We start from the raw sequence: 23,376 nt of genomic DNA, 5'->3' as shown, positions 1-23,376 counted from the left end.
TTGGGAGCCCCATGTTGGGCTCCACGCTGGGCATGGAGACTACTTAAAAAAAAAAAAAAAATTCTACACAAAACAGTTGCCGAAATTTTTCATGATGTAGGGGTGTGGAGCTAGGACAAAATAAATTGCAAATCTATAGAGGTTCAAAACGTTTTCTCCTAAAAAAAAGGTTTTTTCCTAATAGCCACAAATGCTGTAATCTAGACAGAAGTCAGATTTCTCTAAACTTAACAGCTAATTTTTGTGGCTGTGTAGCAGATGCTCTTGGCTGCCTAACCAACCTATTTACACCTTCAGGCTTGCCAGCAGCTCCCCAGATTGGTTTAGGTATCACTGTATTCTTCCTAACCATGTGCTTCAGGAAAGCAAATCCAAGCCACAGGTGATCTATCTTGAGTAGCCCAAACCAATCATGGAAATTCCCTTCTCCCTGTAATGATTAGTCTTGAAAGGGCCATGACCCAATTGTGGCTACTGAGACAGGAGGAAAGTTTGCTGAAGATGCTTCTAGAAAAGGTTATTAGTTTTTATTGGTTGGTTTTTTTTTAGGATTTATTTATTTGAGAAAGAGAGAGAGACTGAGTGTGTGTGTGTGCGGGGTGGGGGTATGGGGAGGCGTAGAGGGAGATGGAGAGAGAGAGAATCTCAAGCAGACACCCTGCTGAGAGCAGAGCCCAACGCAGGTCTTGATCTCACGACCCTGAGATCATGACCCTGAGGTCATGACCTGAGCCGAAATCAAGCTTAACTGACTGAGCCACCCAGGCACCCTGGTTTTTGGTTTTTAAAAAAGATTCATCAAAAGAGAGAGAGAGAGAGAGAGAGGAAAGGTGAGAGGAGAGATTTTTTTTTCTTCCTCCAAATGTTGGAACATGAGGATGTGACACTCAGATTGCTGTAGCCATCTTGAAACCATGAGGCACCATCCATGATATGCTGAGGATGGCTAAGCAAGAAGGATGGTGGGACTCCAGGTCCTTGACGGGTCACTGAATTGCTAAATTGGCCAATTCTAGACCTTTCTTACTTCAGAATGTCTTGTGTCTTGTTTTTGTTTAATCTATTTTGACAAAGGTTTTATGTTACTGGTATACAAAAAAATCTTAACTGACAGAGGCTGAATTAAATAGTGTAAAAATCTGAAGAATGTCCTGAATACCATGTGTCAACTTTAATCATTTTAGTGAATTACCAGATTTCTCAGGCAGACATAATCTTAATGACTTGGTCTTAAATAAATCATACTTTGACTATTAGATCTTGATATTTATGTTTTTGACAAATTTGTTCAGAATGTGCAGGGTCACTTTTTGGTGTATTTTTACTGAACTCAAGTTAGACTACTTCTTTATTGTTACTCTTTTCCAGATCACATCTTTTGCTATGGCTGTTCATTGTTATTAGTGTAGGACTTTTCTAGTCCAGTATATTTAAGGATTTTTTCAGCATTATAGCTAGCTCATCCATAATTCTACTTCATCCCTTATATCTGAATTATGCCACGAGTTTGTTGAGGCAATTCTAACTATCATTTATTTTGTTTTTTTAATATTAGCTAACATTTATTGAGCACTTACTATGTGGTAGGCACTGTGCTAAATGTTTTAATTTTTTTTAACTATCAATTTTTTTAATAGAATAATTCTAAAAAAGGCCCATAGGGAATATCATCCTCAACAGGGAAAAACTGAGAGCTTTTTCCCTAAGGCCAGGAACATGACAGGGATGTCCACTCTCACCACGGTTGTTCAATATACTACTGAAAGTACTCAGCAGTCAGACAACACAAAGAAGGAAAAGGCATCCAAATTGGCAAAGAAGAAGTCAAACTTTCACTCTTCGTAAATGACATGATACTCTATGTAAAATAACCCCAAAGACTCCACCAAAATATTGCTAGAACTGATAAAGGAATTGAGGAAAGTTGCAAGATATAAAATCAACACACAGAAGTCTGTTGTGTTTCTATACACTAACAATGAAGCAGCAGAAAGAGAAGTCAAGGAATTGATCCCATTTACAATTGCACCAAAAACCATAAGATACCTAGGAATAAACCTAACCAAAGAGGTAAAAGATCTGTACTCTGAAAACTCTAGAACACTTATGAAAGAAATCGAGGAAGACACAAAGAAATGGAAAAACATTCCATACATATGGATTGGAAGAACAAATACTGTTGAAATTGTCTATGCTACTGAAAGCAATTTACACAGTCAATGCAATCCCTATCAAACTACCACCAGCATTTTTCACAGAGCTGGAAGAAACAATCCTAAAATTTGTATGGAATCAGAAAAGACCCCGAATAGCCAAAGTAATGTTGAAAAAGAAAACCAAAGCAGGAGGCATCACAGTTCTGGACTTCAAGTGCTATTACAAAGCTGTAGTCATCAAGACAGTATGGCACTGACACAAAAACAGACACATAGATCAACAGAACAGAATAGAGAACCCAGAAATGGACTCTCAAGTCTATGGTCAATTAATCTTGGACAAAGCAGGAAAGAATATCCATTGGAAAAAAGACAGTGTCTTCAACAAATGGTGTTGGGAAAATTGGACAGCCACATGCAAAAGAATGAAACTGGACCATTTTCTGTCACAAAATGGATGAGAGACCTAAATGTAACACAGGAATCCATCAAAATCCTAGAGGAGAACACAGGCAGCAACCTCTTCGACCTTGGCCACAGCAACTTCTTGCTAGACATGTCTCCAAAGGCAAGGGAAACAAAAGCAAAAATGAACTATCAGGACTTCATCAAGATAAAAAGCTCCTGCACAGCAAAGGAAACAGTCAACAAAACTAAAAGGCAACCTTCAGAATGGGAGAAGATATTTGCAAATGTCTTATCAGATAAAGGGCTAGTATCCAAGATCTATAAAGAACTTATCAAACTCAGCACCCAAAAAACAAAAAATCCAGTCAAGAAATGGGCAGAAGACATGAACAGACATTTCTCCAAAGAAGACATACAAATGGCCAACAGACACATGAAAAAATATATAGACTGTTTCCAAAGCAGCTGCACCATTTCACATTCCCACCAGTCGTGTATGAGGGTTCTAATTTCCTGATATTCTTACAAGCACTTATTATTATCATCTATCTTTTGGGTTATAGACACCCTAGTGGGTGTCTAACTGAATTCTTATCAGTTTATAAGACTTAGCAAGTTGATGGTATCATTTATATGACTTAGCAAGGTGAAGAAGAAGGGGAATGCATCTAGGAAGAATGAACAGCATGAAGTGCCTGAAGTGCTGATGTATTTAGGTTTGGCTGGGGCACTAGATGTATGGGGGAGGGGGTGTGAGAGACAAGCAAGGGAGTTGGAAAGGGATTCTCCTAAGGACTTTGGAATTTATTTTGAGGGAAATAGAAGCCAATAAAGGGTTTTAACCAAGTGAGTGCCATGATCAACTTTGTCTTTTTAGGGTTATCCTGGGAGTAATATAGTGATTGATATGTGGGGACCGCAATAGAAAATAGAGATATCAAACAAAAGGTTCTTGCAGCAGACTGGGTGAGAAATAATGGAAAACTGGAACGTGGAAAAGGCAATAGGGGTGCCTGGGTAGCTCAGTCAGTTAAGTGTCTGCCTTGGGTTCAGGTCATGATCCCAGGGTCCTGGGATTGAGCCTTGAGTCCGGCTCCCTGCTCAGCAGGGAGTCTGCTTCTCCCTCTCTCTCTGATCCTCCCCCACACTCGTGCTCTCTCTTTCTCTGTTCTCTCAAATAAATAAATAAAATCTTTTTTAAAAAAAGGCACTAGAGGGCACCTGGGTAGCTCAGTAGGTTAAGTGTCTGCCTTCGGCTCTGGTCGTGATCCCAGGGTCCTGGGATCAAGCCCCACGTTGGGCTCCCTGCACAGCGGGAAGCCTGCTTCTCCCTCTTCCACTCCCCCTGCTTGTGTTCCCTCTCGCGCTGTGTCTCTCTCTGTCAAATAAATAAATAAAATCTTTCAAAAAAATAAAAAATAAATAAAAAGGCTCTAGAGATGTAAAAATGGGGGACATAAACAAGACATAACATAGAGGTAGAATTTATAAGGCTCCGCATGCTTGAACGGGGATGAGAAAGGGAGAGCCAAAATAATTCCTTGCTTTCTAGTCTTGACAACTGTATAAAGTTACTATATAATATATAATATTAAAAATAAGAAAAAGCAGTTAATATACATAAAAGAGAGCTACAGAATTCACCTAGATATGAAGTACCTCAGGAGAGAAAATAATATGAGACAGAAGGTTATGAATACAGTTGTAGGTATGTTGAGTTTGTGGCCCTTTGGGAATTCAAATGGAGATTCTCAATAAGTAGTTGGTTATGTACCTCCAGAGCTCTGGAGACACATCCAGTATGGAAGTAGAAATTTAGAATATGGAAGGACATAGGTGAGAGCTACAGTTCTGGGAGTGATACTACCATTTAGGATTAGCCAAAAGAAGTTGGGGGATGGCCAAAAACAGAATCACTGGAAAGGCAAACTTAAGGGATTGGCAGAGAAAGATGAGCTCATGAAAGAGACAAAGAAGTGTCTCAGAAAGATTGGAGGAAAAAATATTTAGCATGACATCACAGAAACCAAGGGAAGAAAGAGGTGAGTAGTCAGGTGGATTATCAAATGCAGAATATAATAGTGAAATAACCTATGAGCTGAAATATCCAATAGATACAGCAAAACTTTCACCTTCATAGATACAGTTTCAGGGAAATGGTAGGTTAAAGAGTAAATGGGAGACAGATATCTTGATAAGAGAGAACAGTAAGTTCACATGTGATGCAATCTCTTTGTTACTAACACATAGAAGTGGTAGAATTGTTTTTAAGCAGAAAAGGTAAATAACAGTATGGATAAATTAATATGAAAATATTTAAATGAATAAAAATAAAATTCAGGAGAATGGGCATATTGGCCAATATTTGCAAATGATATAATCACCTGCCCAAACAACCCAAATAGAATCAGTAGACAAACTATTAGAACCAATAAAAGAGTTCAGCGAGTTTATAAGTTTATACAATCTTAATTTATAGAACATTGTTCTGGTGATCTATTCCTGCATATCAAACTATCCCAAAACTTAGTAGCTTAAGAATCATTTTATTAGACCTTACTAAATTTATATAGCACAGGGCTCAGCCGGGCAATTCTTGAGCTTCTCATGACATTGACTGGGGTCAGTTGGTGGTTTTCAGACTTCAAGATGACTTAACCCTCATTTTTTTTTTTTTTTTAAGATTTTAGTTATTTATTTGACAGAGAGAGCGAGAGAGCACAAGCAGGGGGAGCAGGAGAAAGAGAAGGAGAAGCAGGCTCCCTGCTGAGCAGGGAGCCCGATGCAGGACTCGATCCCAGGACTCTGGGATCATGAGCTGAGCCGAAAGCAGACGCTTAACCATCTGAGCCACCCAGGCGCCCCTTAACCCTCATTCTTGATGTTTTGGCGAAGATGGTTGGAAGGCTGGGCTCAGCTGGGCCCCTCTCCCTCTCTTTGTAGGGAGAGGGGCCTTTCTATAGGGTATTTCCATCAGGTAGCTGGACTTATGGGCTCCAGGACGGAGTATTCCACAAGACAGGAGGTGAAATCTGCTAGTTTCTTAAGGCCTGGGCCTAGGAACCTGTACAGCGTTACTTTTGCCATATTTTGGGGGTCAAAGCAGTTGCAGAGTCTGTCTACATTTAAAAGGAAGGGGCATAGACTTCCACCTTTTGATAAGAGGGGTGTCAAGGAATTTGTGGCCTTCTTTAATCATCCACAGAAGCCGACAGAAAGGGACAAGAATATATATGTAATCTCTAAAATTTATAAGAGATTAATAGCATTAGTACCTGGAATATACAAAGAACCCTGCAAATCGGGAGAAGGACAGCTGCTCCAATAAAAAAAAAAATGTGGACAGTGACTGTACATATGAAATTTATAGAAGTGGAAACCAAAAAGCCAACATGCATACAAAGAAAGGCTGAAAATCATCGGTAGTCAGTGAAATGCAAGTCAAAGTAACAACAAGCTATCATTTTACAATAGGCTTTTTCGATGCATTAGTGATATTTTGGGCCAGATAATTCTTTGATGTGGAGGCTCTTCTGTGCATTGTAGGATGTTTAGCGGCACTCTTGGCCTTTACACACTGGATGCAGTAGACATATCAGTTGCAACAATCAAAAACGTTTCCAGACATTGCCAATTGTCTCCTGAAGGACAAAATTGCTCCTAGTTGAGAACCACTGCTTTACACACCTATCAGCGTGGCAAAAAATAGAAAGTTGGTTAATGCGAAGTACTGGCAGAGATATGGTGACATGGGAGCCTCAGGCATTGCTGGTGGATGTGTGGGCAGCACAACCATTCTTGAGAACAACAGCCAATTTAAATATACCATTACCTCATTACCCGGCAATTCAGTCTCTATAAAGAGCCATATATGAGGATGTTCTCTGCAGCTTTGTTTGACAGTGGGGAGTTAGAGACAAATTACAAAGTGGTGGCAGAACACTCCACCTAACAACAAAGGAAAATACATTTTTTTTTTCAGTGCACATGGAACAAGAAAAACCATACATTAGGCCACAAACAAGTCTTACTAAATTTTATTTTATTTTTTAAAAGATTTTTTATTTATTTGAGGGAGAGAGAAACAGCATGAGCTGGAGGGGGAGAGGGAGAGAGAATCTCAAGCAGACTCCACACTGAGCACAGAGCCCAATGTGGGGCTCGATCTCACAACCCAGAGATCACGACCTGAGCCAAAATCAAGAGTCAGTCACCCAATGTGGGGATTGAACTCAGTCCCAAGATCAAGAGTCATATGCTCTTCCGACTGAGCCAGCCAGGTGCCCCTTAAGAAAATGAATTTCTTAATTCATTCTATGAGGCCAGTATTGCTCTGATACCAAAGCCAGATAAAGATATTACAAGAAAGGAAAACTACAGACCAATACCCTTTATGAATATTGATGAAAAAATCAACAGTATACTAGCAAACTGATTCAGCAGCATATTAAGAGGATACATTACAACCAAGTGAGATTTATTCCTGGAATTCAAAGCTGATTCAACATAAAAAAAATCATGTAATACACCATAATAACAGAATGAAGGGGAAAAAATGATAATCTCAAATGATGCAGAAAAAAACTTTTGATAGAACTCAGTATCTTTTCATGATAAAAATACTCAACTAGAAATAGCAGGAAATTACCTCAACAAAATAAGACCATATATGAAAAACTCACAGCTGACATCATTATAGGAGGTGAAGATTGAAAGCTTTTCCTTAAAGATCAGGATCAAGACAAGAATGTTCATTTTTACCACTTCTATTTAATATATTATTGGCAGTTCTAGCCAGAGCAATTAGGCAAGAAAAAGAAAAGCAACCAAATTGGAAAAGAAGAAATGAGATTACCTTTGTTTACAGATGACATGATCTTACATGTAGAGATCCCTAAAGATCTCACAAAAAATTCTCTAGAGCTAATAAAGAAATACACCAAAGTTGCAGGACTCAAAACCAACACACAAAAATTAGCTACATTTCTATATGCTAATAAAGAATAATCCCAAAAGGAAATTAAGAAAACAAATCTATTTACAAAAGCATCAAAAAATAGTGTGGAATAAACTTAACTAAGGAGGCAAAAGACTTATACACTGAAAACAATAAAACATGGCTGAAAGAAATTAAAGACACAAATAAATGGAAAGAAAGACATCATGTTCATGGACTAGAAGACTTAATATTGTCAAGATATCAATACTACCTAAAGCAATCTACAGATTCACTTCAATCCCTATAAAAATTTCAATGTTTTTCCAGAAATAGAAAAATTCACCCTAAAATTCATATGGAATCTCAAGGGACCCTGAATAGCCAAAATCATCTTTAAAAAGAAGAACAAAGTTGGAAGACTCATATTTCCTAATTTCAAAACTTATTAACAAATTATAGTAATAAAAAAAACAGTAGGGTATCAGCATAAAAACAGATATACAGACCAATGGAATAGAATACAGAGGTCAGAAATAAACCATCATGTATATGGTTAAATGGTGTTTGACAAAGATACCAAATCCATTCAATGAGAGAAAGTACAGTCTTTTCAACAAATGATCCTGAGAAAATTGGGTATCCACATGCAAAAGAATGAAGCTGGACCCTTACCTTACACCATATAAAAAGTTAATTCAAAAAGGATCAAAGACTTAATTATAAGAGCAAAAACTGTAGAATCTTAGAAGAAAACATATGGGAAAAAATTCATAATATTGACTTTGGCAAGGATTTCTTGGATATGACACCAAAAGTTTAGGCAACAACAGAAAAAATGGATAAACTGGACTTCATCATAATTGAAAACTTTTGTGCATCAAAGGGCACTGTTAAAAGAGTGAAAGTACAAACCACAGAATGGGAGAAAATATTTGCAAATCCTGTTATCTGCCTAGGAATTAATATCCAGAATATATAAAGAACTCCTACAACAAAAAGGCAAACAACTCATTTCAAAAATGGGCAAAAGACTTGAATAAATGTTTCTCCAAAGATATACAAAAATAGCTAAAAAGCACATGAAAAGATGCTCAATATCACTAGCCATTAGAGAAGTGTAAATCTAAACCGCAACAGATACCAATCTATACCCACTAGGATGGTTATTATAAAAACTAAAAATAAAATAAGTGTCCGTAAGGATGTGGAAAAGTTAGAATCCTTGTGCATTGCTGGTGGGAAAATAAAAAAAAAAAAAAAAAAAAAAATGCAGTGGAAACCAGTTGAGCATTTCCAAACTGTTAAACACAGAATGACCATATGATCAAGCAATTCCACTTCTGGGTATATTCCCAAAAGAACTGGAAGTGGGGACTCAAACAGATACTTGTACACCAATGTTCATAACAGGACTACTCACAATAGACAAAAGGTGAAAACAACCCAAGTATCCATTAACAGATGAATGGAGTAGCAAAATGTAGTAAACACATAATGTACTATTATTCAGTCTTAAAAGGAATATATCCTATAATACGGATGAACCTTGAAAACATGCTAAACAAAATAAACCAGACACAAGAGAACAAATATGAAATGATTCGTCTTATATGAGTTTCCTAGAATAGGCAAATTCATAGAGACAGAAAGTAGAACAGTGGTTACCAGCGGCTAGGAGAAGGGGGGAATGAGGAGTCAGTGTTTAACTGGTACAGAACTTCAGTTTGGGATAATGAAAAAGTTCTGGAAATAGTGCTAATAGTTGCACAACTCTGTGAATATGCTTAATGCCACTGAATTGTACACTTAAAAATAGTTAAAATGGGGGGATCCTGCCTGGCTCAGTCAGAGTGTGTGACTCTTAATCTCAGGGCTGTAAGCCCAAGCCCCAGGTTGGGCAACTGACTCTTGATTTTGGCTCAGGTCGTAATGTCAGAGTTGTGGGATCGAGCCCCATGTCGGGCTTCATGCTCAGTGTGGAGTCTGCTTGTCCCTCCTCTCCCTCTGCTCCTCCCCTCTCCTCTCTCTCTCAAATAAATAAAATCTTAAAAATAAACAAAGAAATCTTAAAAAAATCATTAAAATGGTAAGTTTATGCTATATATATCTTACTACAATTTATGCTATATATATCTTACTACAATTTAAAAAATATCCTGGACACACAGGAAATAGAATAGGATATATAACATATAAACTTAAAATAAGTGCCTATAAAATATTATTCATATTTCAAGAGCACATATTAATTACTAGAATTAGTAAGAGACAACTCAAATTCTTTTTTTTAAAGATTTTATTTATTTATTTGAGAGAGAGGGAGAATGAGAGAGAGAGAGAGCATGAGGGGGGGGAGGGTCAGAGGGAGAAGCAGACTCCCCGGGAGCCTGATGTAGGTCTCGATCCCAAGACTCCAGGATCATGACCTGAGCCGAAGGCAGTCGCTTAACCAACTGAGCCACCCAGGTGCCCTCAAACTCTTTTTTAAAAAAGATTTATTTATTTATTTTAGAGAGAGAGAGCATGCAAATGATTGGGAGGGGCAGAGGGAGAGAATCTAAAGCAGAGGAGCCTGATGGGGGGCTCGATCTCATGACCCTGAGATCATGACCTGAGCCCAAATCAAGAGTTGGATGCTTAACTGACTGAGCCACTCAGGTGTCCCAATTACTCAAATTCTAAAGTTGGTCTAACAATGCAACATGGTTTCTACCAATTGCTTGAAGAAAAACAATGTAAAAGTATTTCATTTATTAGATATTAAAATTTACAAAATTATCATAATTATAATAGTGAGGTAATTAAGGCATTGTGGCTAAGATAACATATGTAATGACAGGCCAATGGAATGTTTCAGAGAGCCCGGAAACAGGCCTAAGTATCCACAGACAGTTGATTTACAGTAAAAATGGTATTCAAGAGCAGTGGAGAAAGTACGTTCTTTTCAATAATTAATGCTAGGAAAACTGGATAGTCATATAGAAAAAAAAAATGAAACTCAGTTACTACCTAACATCATATACAACATAAATTCCATATCTGTGTCTGTAACATAAAATAGTAAAAGTTTGGGAGAAAATACATGGGAGACATCTCCCATCTATTATATTGTCATAATAAACAGGAGGGAGAGAAAATAAAAAAGGAAAATATTGATAAGTTTAAACATGTTAAAATTTAGACTGTTGGCTCCGTGTTCACTAACCCCAAACTATTACCAATTCTGTCTCAATCCCTACCAGTTCCCCACTTTGAAAGACTCATCTTAAAATAAAAGAGCCCTTACCCCAAATCTCTAAAAATACCCTAACACCCCTCCTTTTTTTAAAAAAAAGATTTTATTTATCCATTTGAGAGAGAGAGTGAGAGAGCGAGCATGAGCAGGGGGAAGAGCAGAGGGAGAAGTAGACTCCCCGCTGAGCAGGGAGCCTGACGTGGGGCTCGATCCCAGGACCCCGGGATCATGACCTGAGCCAAAGGCAGACGCTTAACCCACTGAGACACCCAGGCGCCCCTAACATCCCCTTTTGAATTCTCACCAAGATTGTATCAAGTTGATGTGCCTCCTTGCTATAGGTTTAATCACTCAGCTTTGTTTGATGAACAGGTTTCCTTGATGGTCTTTGTGGGGGAATAAAAAATCGACAGTCCTTATCTTTTTAAGATATATACTAAAATCTTTATAGACAGAAGGATATCATTTCTGAGATCTGCTCCAAAATTAATTAAAAAAATAGATAAAGTATATAGGGATAGTTAAGATCCATCATAAATTGTTGAGTGGGTAATAGTACATGAGAGTTCATTATACTACTCTAATCCTGTATGTTTTAAATCCACTCTAATAATTGTAAAAACTTATTTTTCTCTTTTTTTAGTCCTTAAGAGGGCATGTTCATTAAGGTCACAATAGAGTTACAATATCTGCCTGTGATTGCCAGGCTCACATGCAGGAAGCACCTAGGCAAACATAACCTAAGTCATGCTGGATTTTGGAGTTCTGCCACGGATGGAAGGTGGGGGAGAGCAAAGTAGTTGCTGATTTGAAATAATTCTTTTTAATCCCCTCCTACTACAACCTCGTAATTTAGAACTAAGGGCAGATATAATTAACTTAAATTTGACATTTAAATCTTGATTAAAACAAATAAAAAAGGGGGTAAGGAATATTTTCTGTGCTTTCTTTATTCAGACAGTGAACTGTGTTATAATCAGCTAAATTCTTAGTTGTGCTTAGAATGTGCTCCCTCCTACACTTTACTCTGGAAAAATGAAGCTTCTTATTCTGTCTTAGAATCCTGGACCCTGAAATGGGCAGTTAGGACGATTTCACATACATGCAGAGTGATGCCCAGTTTGAGGTTCTGAGTAGCTAGTCATATAAGTTGACTTTTCTGTGCATTTGTATCGAGGAGGATCCAGCTCAGGTTGATGTCCTGGAAACCAGTGAGGCTCTCTCTTAAACCCTGAGGGAAGAGAGAAGAGAAGGGAAGGCAAGTGGAATCAGTCAACAACAACGAGCCTTAGTAACCGGTCTTGTTCTTATTTCTGAGGGAAAATTTTTGAGTCTAGTGAAGCCTGTCAAAATTGAGAAAAGAGAAAAATCAGGGGCGCCTAGGTGGCTCAATCGGTTAAGTGTCTGCCTTCGGCTCAGGTCATGATCCCAGGGTCCTGGGATTAAGTGCTGCATGGGGCTCCCTGCTCCACAGGGAGCCTGCTTCTCCCTCTTCCTCTGCCTGCCACTCCCCCTGCTCGTGCTTGTGCTCTCTGTCAAATAAATAAATAAAATCTTTAAAAAAGAGAGAAAAATCATTTACTCATTCATTCACTTATTCATTCATTCAATTTACTTTTATTTGAGCTCCTTCTATGTTCCAGACACTGAGTTAGGTCCTGAGAATATAAAGATTGAAAAGAATAGTCCACCTACTATGAGTTGAAAGTGGCATTTTGTTGTTATAGGTCATATCATATGTTGTTTCAAAGTAGTGTCCAAACTGGAAAGAAAAAGTAATCAGTTAAAAATATAGGAGTCTACACTTAATGTTGAGAAATAAAGGACACAATGAAATGAATTTTCACAGACTGTTATATTTTGGATTAACTAGAGGTCTATATGTTGTTAGTCTACATTCTACTAACTTTCATATCCTTTGTTTACTTGTTTGTTTAGGAGACACTTAAGGGCAAAATGCCGATAAATGACAAGTCTAGGTAGGCAGCCTGAGTCAGAAGACATATATTTATGTAGATGAAGAAAGTCTAAAGAGAAGCAAGAGAAAAGGAGTACTACCCATACTTTTACTACTTTACTATTCTACTTGATAGTAAAATAGGACAGCCGTTCCACCTAAAGACTGCTGTCCACTCCCAACCACCTCACTGAACAGAGAGGCCTGAGAGATCTCAGCATGGAAGTTATCAGATTCCTACTTCTAAAATGGCCACTGGCATTTCTTTTGCTAACGGAAGGAAAGAGAAGAGAAAGTTAGATTACCTGGGAAGGCAAGGGTTTGGGCTGCACGATATTCCTTAGGTCATATCTTTCCTGGTTCCAGTTTCCCATCAGGGTACGGTTTGAATAGGCATTCTCATTAGTGGTACATCTCCATCCATACTGGAAAAACTTGGACATATCATTCCAATCTGTCCACACTTCAGCATGGCCATCTGCATTAATGAGGCTGCCGTAGTGTGGATTAGCTAGGAAATAGGCAAGGTGCTTTCTCTGGGAAAAGGCGAGAACAGAAAGGCTAGTTGCATAAACTAGGGAACAGAAAAGGCATTCATCCCTTTCTCACCCCTGGCCAAGTATAACATAAGCACACCTTACTAAGGATCTAGGCTTTCCTCCCAATTTAATTGTGGTTCTGTTTCTTTCTCTCCTGGTCCAGGAATCCTTTGACCTAGTCAATCACAAGTAGCAGATGGCTACGTACATTAAATGCCACCGCCCCCAAAGACGGGAAAACCTTCAGTATCCCCAATACTATATGGAAAACTAGCTAAATGTTCAGGAAATTTTGAGATGTAAGAGTTTAAGGACTAAGGATATTACTATAGCCAAAGAGAACAGGGAAAAGTGAAAGTTGGATAACTAGATAACACAACAAAAGTTCAATAAATGATAGTTTCCTTCCTTCTGGTCTCAGCTCAAATGCCACTTCTTCCATAATGTCTTCCAAGTTAACTTCTCTCTCCTTTGTCTCACACAGAATGGTATCTTCATATCTTTAGCTTTCTACCATACATTAGAATTCTTCAAGTATATGTTGAATCTCCTATGTTGAACTGTGTACATCCCTTTAGGAGAGGCCCTGTGTCTTATTATCATACCCTCTCCCTCTGCCTGCTCTCCCAGTCAATGGTGCTTTGCATGTATCAGGTGACCAATGTCTGAATTTCAATTTTTTTGTAAGGAATCAAAAGCCTAGCCATTTTTATTTTGGGCCAAAAGATGACCGTGGTCCCTTGGCTTGGGGGCAAGACAATACCTTCACTGAAGAAGAGCATTTTGATGCTGAGTGGCTTGTGTTGTTTGAAGAATTTGTAGGAAAGTGACAAAAAATATTATTCAGCTGTTCCATTTTCTTTAAAGGAAGAGGTATCACCAAACTTGGCCTTCCCGTTCTCCGAGCAAAGAAAGAATGTAGGTCACCCAGATCACCATGGCCAGGAGGCCATGATTTGGGAGTCACCACCCACCGAGCCACCTTTCCACAGGTAGGGACAAAGTCAATACTGTAGCCCTCATACCATGTGCCTTTGTGAAGAGAGATGTGTGCACTGATGTCAACAAATAGCATGATGACTAAAGAGTAATTCCTGCAAAGTCTGACAAGCCCAGTACTCACACTGTAGACCAACAGGACACTGACCTTGGGGCTGTAGGGACAGACATCACCATCCACTCAGTTGCCCAAGGCCAAAACCTGTGGCTCATCTTTGACTCTGATTTCTCTTTCAACCCCTTATATCCATCCAAACTCTAGGTCTTATTGATTTTTGAATCAGACCACTACCCTCCATCCCCACTGCCAAGTTCCAGTTTAGATCACTACCAGCTTTTGTCACCATTATTGCTGTAGTTGACTCTCTGATCTCCTTGCCATCAGCCTTGGTCTTCTCCAATCCTTTCTCCATAGTAAAGAAGAATGGTGTGAAAATGAAAATCTAATTGTGTCATCTTCCTATTTAAAAGCTGGCCACCGTTAGAATAAGACTCAGGCTGTTAAAATGGCTTACGGTGTTCTATATGACCTGGCCCCTGCTTAACTCTTCCTTCTCCTCTGTCACCCACTCTCCTCCACCTACATTTCAGCCAAACTCAACTACTCTGTTTCTCCATCATGCTTTTGCAAATACTGTTCCTCCTGCCTCTTCACTTCTCTTTACCTGGGTCAGGTGTACTCCCCCCTTCCGCCTTAGCTTTTTTCTTTTTTTAAAAAAGATTTTATTTATTTGAGAAAAAGAGAGAGAGCGAGTGAGCGCACAAGCGCGGGGGTGGTGGTGGTGGGGGGGGAGAGGGGCAGGCAGAAGGAGAGGGAGAAGCAGACGCCCCGCTGAGCAGGGAGTCTGATGCGGAGCTCATCCCAGGACCCTGGGATCATGACCTGAGCCGAAGGCAGGCTCTTAAGTGACTGAGCCACCCAGAATTCAGGTTCACTTCATTTAGGGAATCTTTCCACTTCACCCCAGAAGTTGCTAAGGTTCTAAATCCTTCTGTGTGCCCTACAGCACCCTGAGTGACTCCTCAGAGCGCCGATCCCACTGTACCAGAATTGCCTCTTTTGCTGTGCAGTCTCCATCAGACTATAAGCTCAGTGAAATCACAGGCCACATCTTACTCATCCATGTATTTAGCCGCCCTCACAGTGGCCTGGCACATAACAGGCACTCAGTATTTCTTGAATGAATAAAAGGTAGGAGATAGAAGCACCTGGAGAGATCCCGCGCAGCCGAGACAAGGGACAGCAGCCATTTCGGACGAGAGGAAGGCTACCCTGTGTGCCAACAAGCAGAACACAGCCCAACCTCTCGACCTCGGCCCCGCCCCTCTCCTTTCACTCAGAACTCGCGTCGCCCGGGCTCTGTCCCTGTGCGCTAGTAACTGCTTGTGACCTCACGCAGGTGTGACGAAGTCGCTCAGGGCAGCCGTCGGGCTAAAAGGCATTTATTTTGACACTCCTGAGGCTGTGAGGGAGTGAGGGGTCGGGGTGGTCGGTGTCTCGCTTTTGCACTCATTGGCTATTTTCCTCCTGAAGTCGCAGCACCAGTTTCTCAAGACAACTGGACGCTGTCGGTGCATCATCAATCAGCGACGGACGAAGAGGAGGCCCGCAGAGACCCCCCCCACGGAGGAAGTGACGTAAGAAACTGGCGCCTCCGAGGACGCGAGCGGGGAGGAGGTTGAGGCCATGGCCCCTCGGCGCCTCCTGTTGGTTGGGGAGGGGAATTTCTCCTTCGCTGCTGCTCTGAGCGAGACCCTGGATGCGAGCACCCGAGTAACGGCCACCTGCCTCCAGCGCCCGGCCGACTTGGCCCGGGATCCGGTGGCCGGGGAGAATCTGCAGCGCCTGCGCGAGCGAGGTAGCGAGGCCCACCCCTCCGCGAAGCCCCGCCCCCTGCTGGCTCGGCCCCTTAGTGGAAAGGGTGGGATCGTGTGGCCGTAGGGCACGCGTGGCTTGCTTTTGAGCGTCCGGTTCCCTGAAAGCCGGCAGTGGGCTTGGACCTGGGTTGTCTTGCACTGTCCAGGTTAGGGAGGGATTCAGGTCTGGAGACACCCTCCTGTCTATATTTCGTGCTAGGTACTGAGGTACGTTTTGGTGTGGACTGCACCCGGCTGGCGGATGCCTTCGAACTGCACCACAGGGAGTTTGATCGAATTTATTTTAATTTTCCGCACTGTGGACGAAAAGCTGGAGTAGCTAAGAACAGGGAACTGCTTGCCAAGTTTTTCCAGAGGTGAGGAAATGAGACCGCTCACAAGTAAAATATTTAAGATGTACATTACATAGTTACTGCACTCACACATTTTAGTTTGAGAAATAAGGCATACGTGTGTAAGTTAAATGTGATAGGTTTAGAGGGACTATAAAGCTCCGGAGGAACCCACGATCTAGTTGGAAAGGCAGACATGTAACCCTAAATGTTAAATAAAAGTACAAATAGTATGTATGCTCTTGGGTGTGTAAAAGGAGGATCACCTATTTTGGATAATGCAAAATAATGGTAGCCAGTATAATCTAATGGCTAAGAGCATGGATTCAAAATCCCCACCCACCACTTAATAGTTGTATGATTTGGGGTAAGCTTACTTGACCCTTACTTGCTTTTGCTTCTTCATCCATAAACTGAGGATATTGAGGGTAACTACCTCAAATTAATGTGAACTTAAAACAGTGCTTTACACTATTATACCAAAACGTGTGGTACTCTCGGAGGACTCTAGGGGTCATAGTTGTCAAGAAGGTTTTCCACAGCCAGCATTTTAAGTTAGCATTTGAAATACGGAATTTTAATAGAAAGGGAGTGAAAAGAACAATTTTCTAAACTGGGAAGAACAGCCCAATCAGTGAATCACGTATAGGAACTTCGCAGACATTGACCTTTCTATGACATTAGATGAACAATGCAGATACAAAGCCAGGTAATATCCTGGTCAACCACTAGTATCAGTTAATAGTTGAACATTGAATTTACATCCTTACTTCCAGCTACTTCCTTTGCATGTTTGAAGTCTATAGACCTTTGTAAAAAGATACGATTGGATTTTAATTATTTCACAGCCAAACCAAGTATATACAGCTTGCTTTCTATGGTAATTTCAACTTGTTTCTGATAAATTGCTGGTGTCCACCTCTCCCTATTAGCTGTAAAGATGTTCTTGCAGAGGAAGGAGAAGTGCATGTGGCATTGTGCAGAGGACAAGGTGGGACTCCTGCTGATAAGCCCACGAGAGAATGGCACAACAGTTGGCAAGTGGTTGCCATGGCAGCTCTGGGCGGATTCATCTTAAGTGACGTGCGTCCCTTCAGCTGTGAGGCTGTCCCAGGGTACAAGTGCACTGGATACAGGTGAGTAATAACAGACATCTAAGCTTTTTCATCTCTCATACTAATAATGAAAAAAATCTCTTAGGCAAACTTTCCCCTACCAATTTCCTGCTTTGGTCTCTAGAAATGCTTGCTTTTAAAAATAATGACAATAGGGGCGCCTGGGTGGCTCAGTCGTTAAGCGTCTTCCTTTGGCTCAGGTCATGGTCCCAGGGTCCTGGGATCGAGCCCCGCATCGGGCTCCCTGCTCCGCGAGGAGCCTGCTTCTCCCTCTCCCACTCCCCCTGCTTGTGTTCCCTCTCTCGCCGTGTCTTTCTCTGTCAAATAAATAAATAAAATCTTTAAAAAAGACAAAAATAATGGCAATAAATAAATTAATTAAAAAAATGACAGACTCCATACTTGGTGACTATTTTGCCAGGAGTCAAGATAAGTCCTTTCATGTAGAAGGTGCTTTGAACCATATCTTCACCCGGAGCTTACCCTTTGAAGGTTCACAACCCAGAATCTTCAGGATCAAACTGGGTGACCGGTGGTTTTCCTTTGCAGAACCAGATGCACTTATAGGAAAGTTGAACAGGTAACCTGCTGTTTTACCAGAAATTACTTCTTTCTCTAGCTGTATCCTGATTGGCTTGATGGCAACTGTGTATTGAATGGATGCTATATAAATTGTTAATCATGTTGGTGCTATGAATACTTGTCAGTCTGGCCTTACACAAGCCTTTTTAGAATTAAAATTTGTCATATTTTCTGGTATATCATACGGATGGTGGCTGTCAGAGTTCTGAAACACATGATATCTGTTTCTGGTAGATAATTTTTTTTATTTGCTTTTCGGATCACCTTAAGGATAATTCTTTTCTATACAGCTATTTGTGCTTTTAATTCTAGATCCATTATAATTATTATTTGAAGTTAAAAAGTTATTTTTATGTGTGTTTAAACAGAGGTTTCCTAGAAGCACCTTCATGTCATCCTATCAGAACCATTAATGAGAAACTCATTGCTGAATTGGGCAAAGCTTTCCCTCTGAAGAGGCTGAAGTGTTCCTTCCCTTTTCTGCCAGAGGGAAGCACCAGTGATCTCACTTCCTGGAACTGTGACAGTTTGTCAGCTGCCTTTTGGATTAGCCTCTGTGAAGATAACTCAAATTCTGAGTCCCTGACTGGCGGGACAACACAAGACATGGAGAACTTTCTAGTGTTATTTTCAGAATTTAGCCTTCTCAAGGATCCTGGAAGAGACAGCAAGGAAGAAGCTCATGAAGAAATCTATGTCCAAACCAAGGTCTGTCTTAGACCTTCTCTCCTAGTTCATGTTCAGGCTGTCATCCAAGGACCAGACTTCCTCCCAGGTTCCCTGCATGTCCTCAGTGGACCTGTCTTTCGGAAGTGCCACATCTTGCCTTTCACCATGCCGGCATTTCATGAGACTTTATTTATCCTTGGGTTTAATAAAAATCTGAAGGATGGTTATCTTCAGTCACTACTGGATCACCTGAAGGGTGCTCTCGATAGCCTTCTGATTCAGACATTGCTGGAGGGCTCTAAGCTGAGCAGTTCAGTGGAATTTGTCTTTCAACCAAATGGGAAAGATTATATTATTAATGTGAAGTCTCATAATTTTGACTCAGATTGTGCCAAGGATCTGATTATTGGGTCTGTCACTACGTCTGTTACAAGCATTATACACAAGGACCAGTGTTTTATGTTTGTGTCTATGAACTTGGACCTACTAGCCATGCTTGTCTGGGGTATCTCTGACTGGAGGATGTTGTGGACCTTTGATCACCGTTTCCTGAAGAATTTTGTTCCTGGGAAAATAGAACCCTTTAAAAGCTATTCCCTGTATCCCCCGTGTTATGTGCATGATATTAGTTTTTGGTTAGATGAGAAGAAAGAATTTGATGAACTAGAGTTTCACACGGTGGCCCGAGCAGTGTCCCAGGACACTGTCATATCCATACAATTCCTTAGTCGTTTCCAGCATCCAAAGACTCAACAGGTCAGTCTCTGCTACAGATTGACTTACCAGACATGTGACAAGGCCCTCACCCCGCAGCAGGTGGCATCAATGCAGTCCCAGTTTAGGAAAGAGATTCAGCAAAGACTACATGTAATACCTCGGTAGTTTAGTAAATTTACCTCTCAAGTGTGATCCTTGTGGGTATGGGTGTGGGTGCAGATGAAAAAGACCAATTTGGGGGGCCTGGGTGGCTCAGTTGGTTAAGCATCTGCCTTCGGCTCAGGTCATGATCTCAGGGTCCTGGGATGGAGACCCACGTCGGGCTCCCTGCTCAGAGGGGAGTCTGCTTCTCTCTCTCCCTCTGCCCATCCCCCCGCTTGTGTGTGTGCTCTCTCTTTCTCTCTCAAATAAAATCATAAAAAAAAAAAAGAGAACAAGACCAATTTGTAACTGGTAGTCCTTTCTGGATTGTGTTTTTTGTAAAATCTTTTACCTTGTGACTCTAGCCAACGTTGGTTGACTCTAAAGAAACTTGGGGCTCATAGACTGTAATGTGATTGGTGACCTTTGGAGTTGTACTGTATTTTGATCCGTCATGAGTAGGAAAACTAACAAAACAGTATCTTGTACTTTAGATGCTTTATTTGTGAAGATGCAATCGAACTTCAGCATCATATTTATATTTTTTCCACACTGCCAATTCCTCTTCCTTTATCCCAATATGTATTATCTCAATCAACTTATGAGAGTGGTTTTTGGAGTCAGACCAACATTTATTAGCTTGGGTAAGTTAAAAGTGCTCCATAATTAGTATTGGTATCATCATCATAACATTTATTCCATGGTTGACTACTGTTGAAGTCATGGAACTAATTAATGTCAGATTTAGAGTTCACACTTGGGTTTTTCTGACTCAAAAGCCCATGTTCCTTCTCCCATTGTTACTTCTCCTTCCCTAGTCTTCTTCACTAGTAACCTCTCTGCTGGGATTAACTCTAAACTTTGCCCTCCTAGATTTTGGAGCCTTCTGTTGTAAGCACCTCTCAGAGACACTGGGAGATGAGCTCAGCCCAGGACTCTACAGAATGGAGTCCTCTAATGTTAATTAATGTATGTTCCCATTAATTAATAGTTAGGCTCCGCAGATTGGAATTATATTGTAATCTCTGGGAAGGAAGTAACTGCCTTATTTGTTCGTATATTTGGAGAAAAGCATGTAGAAAGGCAAGAATGGAAGCCAAGATACAAACTAGGAGGTAATTACGGTAATGCCAATGAAAGATAATGGTGACCTGGACCAGGGTGGTAAGATGTTGTTGGGCTGGGTAATATTTAAAAGGATTTGCTGATGAACTATATGTGTATGGGTGAAGGGCGCAGGGCTAAAGAAACAGGAATCAAGCAGGACTGACTGCGTGGTTTTTGACCTGGAAGAACAGAAGTATCATTAACGGGGATGGGAAAACTGGCATAACATTCTGGGGAGTGGGGTAAAGAATCAAGGGATTTCTTTTTTTTTTTTTTAAAGATTTTATTTATTTATTTGACAGAGAGATAGCGAGAGAGGGAACACAAGCAGGGGGAGTGGGAGAGGGAGAAGCAGGCTTCCCGCGGAGCAGGCAGCCCGATGCGGGGCTCGATCCCAGGACCCGGGGATCATGACCTGAGCCGAAGGCAGACGCTTAACGACTGAGCCACCCAGGCGCCCCAGAATCAAGGCATTTCTTATGGACACATTTATTGCTTGTCTTTCTACACAGACTATAAGCTAATTGAAGGCAGGTAATGTGATTATAGCTTTCTTTGTTTTTATTAGAGAGTATACACACACACATTTCTTATGAACACATTTATTGTTTGTCTTTCTACACAGACTATAAGCTAATTGAGGGCAGGTAATGTGATTTATAGCTGTCTTTGTTTTTATTAGAGAGTACACACCACACACACACATGCACACACACCGGGTGGGGGTGGGGTTGTTGCAGAGGCAGAGAGAGAGAGAGAATCTCAAGCAGGCTCCACGCCCAATGCTGAGCCCAATGTGGGGCTTGATCTCATGACCCTGAGATCATAACCTGAGCCAAAACCAAGAGTCAGACGCCTAACCCACTGAGCCACCCAGGCATCCCTGATATATAGCTTTCTTCTACCCTAATAGTGCATAGTACAGGGACAAGGAGCATTTGAGCTGGATCTTAAAATAAGGGCAGTGATGTGATGGGAGGATTGTCAGCCAAGGAGGACATCCATTCTGGGCGGAGGTATAGATAAGGGAGCAGTTGAGGCACTTTCCAGGCTAGTTAGTTGGAATGTAAATGTGTAGAGGAAAGTAGTGGGAGATAAGATTAGAAAAGTAGGTTAGAGCTGGATTTAGCTGATTAAAGACAATGCTGGAATATGGGATTTGTACTTCATTTGGCAGGCAATGGGAGAACTGGTGATTTTTGATTAAGGAGGCAATACAGAGTAGTGCTTTTGAAAATTAATTAGACAGTGTTGCATAGGATGAATTTGAGATGAAGGAACTCTGTAAGGATGCTATCGTAGTACTCCTAGGTAGAGGCAGGGAGGGGCCTGCATTAGAGTGAAATGAGAAGGGGAATGAAAAAGGGATGTCTATAGGAGATAGGGCTAGGCTGGGATGTCTGAACTTGGTACCTAATGATTGCCTATAGGAATTGAGCAATATGATCAATCTCCATTTTCAATATTTGTGAATTTTTAGTATGAAATAATAATCTGGGACCCTGTCAAGTCCAGCACTCCCTCTATATAACATTCTAAGTATATAGCAGTGTATATTAAGTTGATGGTCATTTAAGTTTGAACACCTAAAAGAACTTCATTTTCACTCCCCTCTCCACGTTTTATGTATATGTTGTCCTATTTTACATCTTTTTATTTTGTGAGTCCCTTTAATTTTTTTAGGTATAATTGATTTTACTACTTTTGTCTTTTAACCTTCATCCTAGCTTTATAAGTGATTATTACCTTTATGTTTGCTTTTACTCATGAAATTTTTTCTTTCTGTAATTGTCTTCTACTTATTGCCCCCCCCTTACAGAAGTCCCTTTAACATTTCCTGCAAGGCCCATTTCAGCACTCCCTGTACAAACGTTTCAGCTACTGCTACAGAGCTCCACAGGATGGGATAGAACTCTGTGATTCGGGGAGTGGGCAGGGTATCAGGAACAGATGAATAACCCCTGAGAGTCAGAGGTGGGCTATCACCTGTATGACATCAGGATCTTCCTCCTCATCTTCTGGGAAAAGCATGGGCTTTGTAATAAGACAGACCTGAGTTGGAATAGGGCTCCACCATTTCCTAGCTATGCAACCTTGGGCCTCAGTTTACTTATTGATAAGAACAAGGTGGTTGTATTACATTAAAAAAGGATAAAGTATGTAAATTGCTTACCAAGTTGCTGTAGTAGAATGGCAGTGCCAGGGGTCTGGTTGATTTGTTGCACAGAATTTCTTGAGGCTTTCATTTTCCTTATTCTATATTCTGCCATTACAGCTTTGTCTCTCTGAAGCAGTTAATTAGCTACAGGCGGTCTCTATCACTCTCCCCCAAAGACAGAGAGGGCCAGGTGCCAGTGACCTTTTAATGACCGCCCTTTCATCTGCAGCTGTGCTGTTATCTTTAACTGGATAAATACCTCTGCCCACTCCGTAGAGTTGTTTAGCCGCTTTCCATTTGTGCTGAAGACTGGAGGGAGAGAGAGTGGGACGGAGGGCGGAATGCCCAGAGTTACAAATATGTGGAGGGGATAGCTATGGTGGCGAAAGTCAAGTCTCAGGTCTCATTTCTTTTCTACTTCGGGATTTGCCCCAATTGGCCCAA

The 23,376-nt window shown here is 40.8% G+C and overlaps 2 protein-coding genes across 3 annotated transcripts; one reads left to right on the top strand and one right to left on the bottom strand.

The window, feature by feature from the left end:
• Window positions 1–11,394: 11,394 nt before the first annotated feature.
• CUNH11orf1 (chromosome unknown C11orf1 homolog) lies at window positions 11,395–15,784 on the bottom strand. The gene is made up of 4 exons (XM_032428050.1): window positions 15,443–15,784; window positions 13,001–13,231; window positions 12,434–12,500; window positions 11,395–11,969 (listed from the first exon to the last, which is right to left on the bottom strand). The coding sequence occupies exons 1-4, from the start codon at window positions 15,482–15,484 to the stop codon at window positions 11,833–11,835; spliced, it is 477 nt and encodes a 158-aa protein (XP_032283941.1). The 5' UTR covers window positions 15,485–15,784; the 3' UTR covers window positions 11,395–11,832.
• A 95-nt stretch (window positions 15,785–15,879) lies between these two features.
• On the top strand, window positions 15,880–19,804 carry FDXACB1 (ferredoxin-fold anticodon binding domain containing 1). 2 transcript variants are annotated; one of them, XM_032427923.1, is made up of 5 exons: window positions 15,880–16,092; window positions 16,311–16,467; window positions 17,376–17,579; window positions 17,980–18,138; window positions 18,509–19,804. In XM_032427923.1, the coding sequence occupies exons 1-5, from the start codon at window positions 15,921–15,923 to the stop codon at window positions 19,689–19,691; spliced, it is 1,875 nt and encodes a 624-aa protein (XP_032283814.1). In that variant the 5' UTR covers window positions 15,880–15,920; the 3' UTR covers window positions 19,692–19,804. The 2 variants fall into 2 exon arrangements, with proteins under 2 accessions (XP_032283814.1, XP_032283815.1); XM_032427924.1 differs by lacking the exon at window positions 17,980–18,138.
• The last annotated feature ends 3,572 nt before the right edge of the window (window positions 19,805–23,376 follow it).

The sequence above is a fragment of the Phoca vitulina genome, unplaced genomic scaffold (genome assembly GCF_004348235.1).
Source record: "Phoca vitulina isolate PV1807 unplaced genomic scaffold, GSC_HSeal_1.0 scaffold38, whole genome shotgun sequence".
Lineage (NCBI taxonomy): Eukaryota > Metazoa > Chordata > Mammalia > Carnivora > Phocidae > Phoca > Phoca vitulina.
The sequence above is the reverse complement of the archived record's forward strand: the minus strand, read 5'-3'. Positions and strand labels throughout refer to the sequence as shown.

Coding starts and splice junctions, on each gene's coding strand:
- CUNH11orf1 (XM_032428050.1), bottom strand. CDS start 15,484: ATGGCTGCTGTCCCTTGTCTCGGCTGCGCGGGATCTCTCCAG. Junction 13,232..15,442: donor GCTGCGCGGGATCTCTCCAG/GTGCTTCTATCT, acceptor GCCTTTTCCCAG/AGAAAGCACCTTGCCTATTT. Junction 12,501..13,000: donor CCAAACCCTTGCCTTCCCAG/GTAATCTAACTT, acceptor TTTTCTTTCCAG/TTTGGACACTACTTTGAAAC.
- FDXACB1 (XM_032427923.1), top strand. CDS start 15,921: ATGGCCCCTCGGCGCCTCCTGTTGGTTGGGGAGGGGAATTTCTCCTTC. Junction 16,093..16,310: donor GCAGCGCCTGCGCGAGCGAG/GTAGCGAGGCCC, acceptor ATTTCGTGCTAG/GTACTGAGGTACGTTTTGGT. Junction 16,468..17,375: donor CTTGCCAAGTTTTTCCAGAG/GTGAGGAAATGA, acceptor TCTCCCTATTAG/CTGTAAAGATGTTCTTGCAG.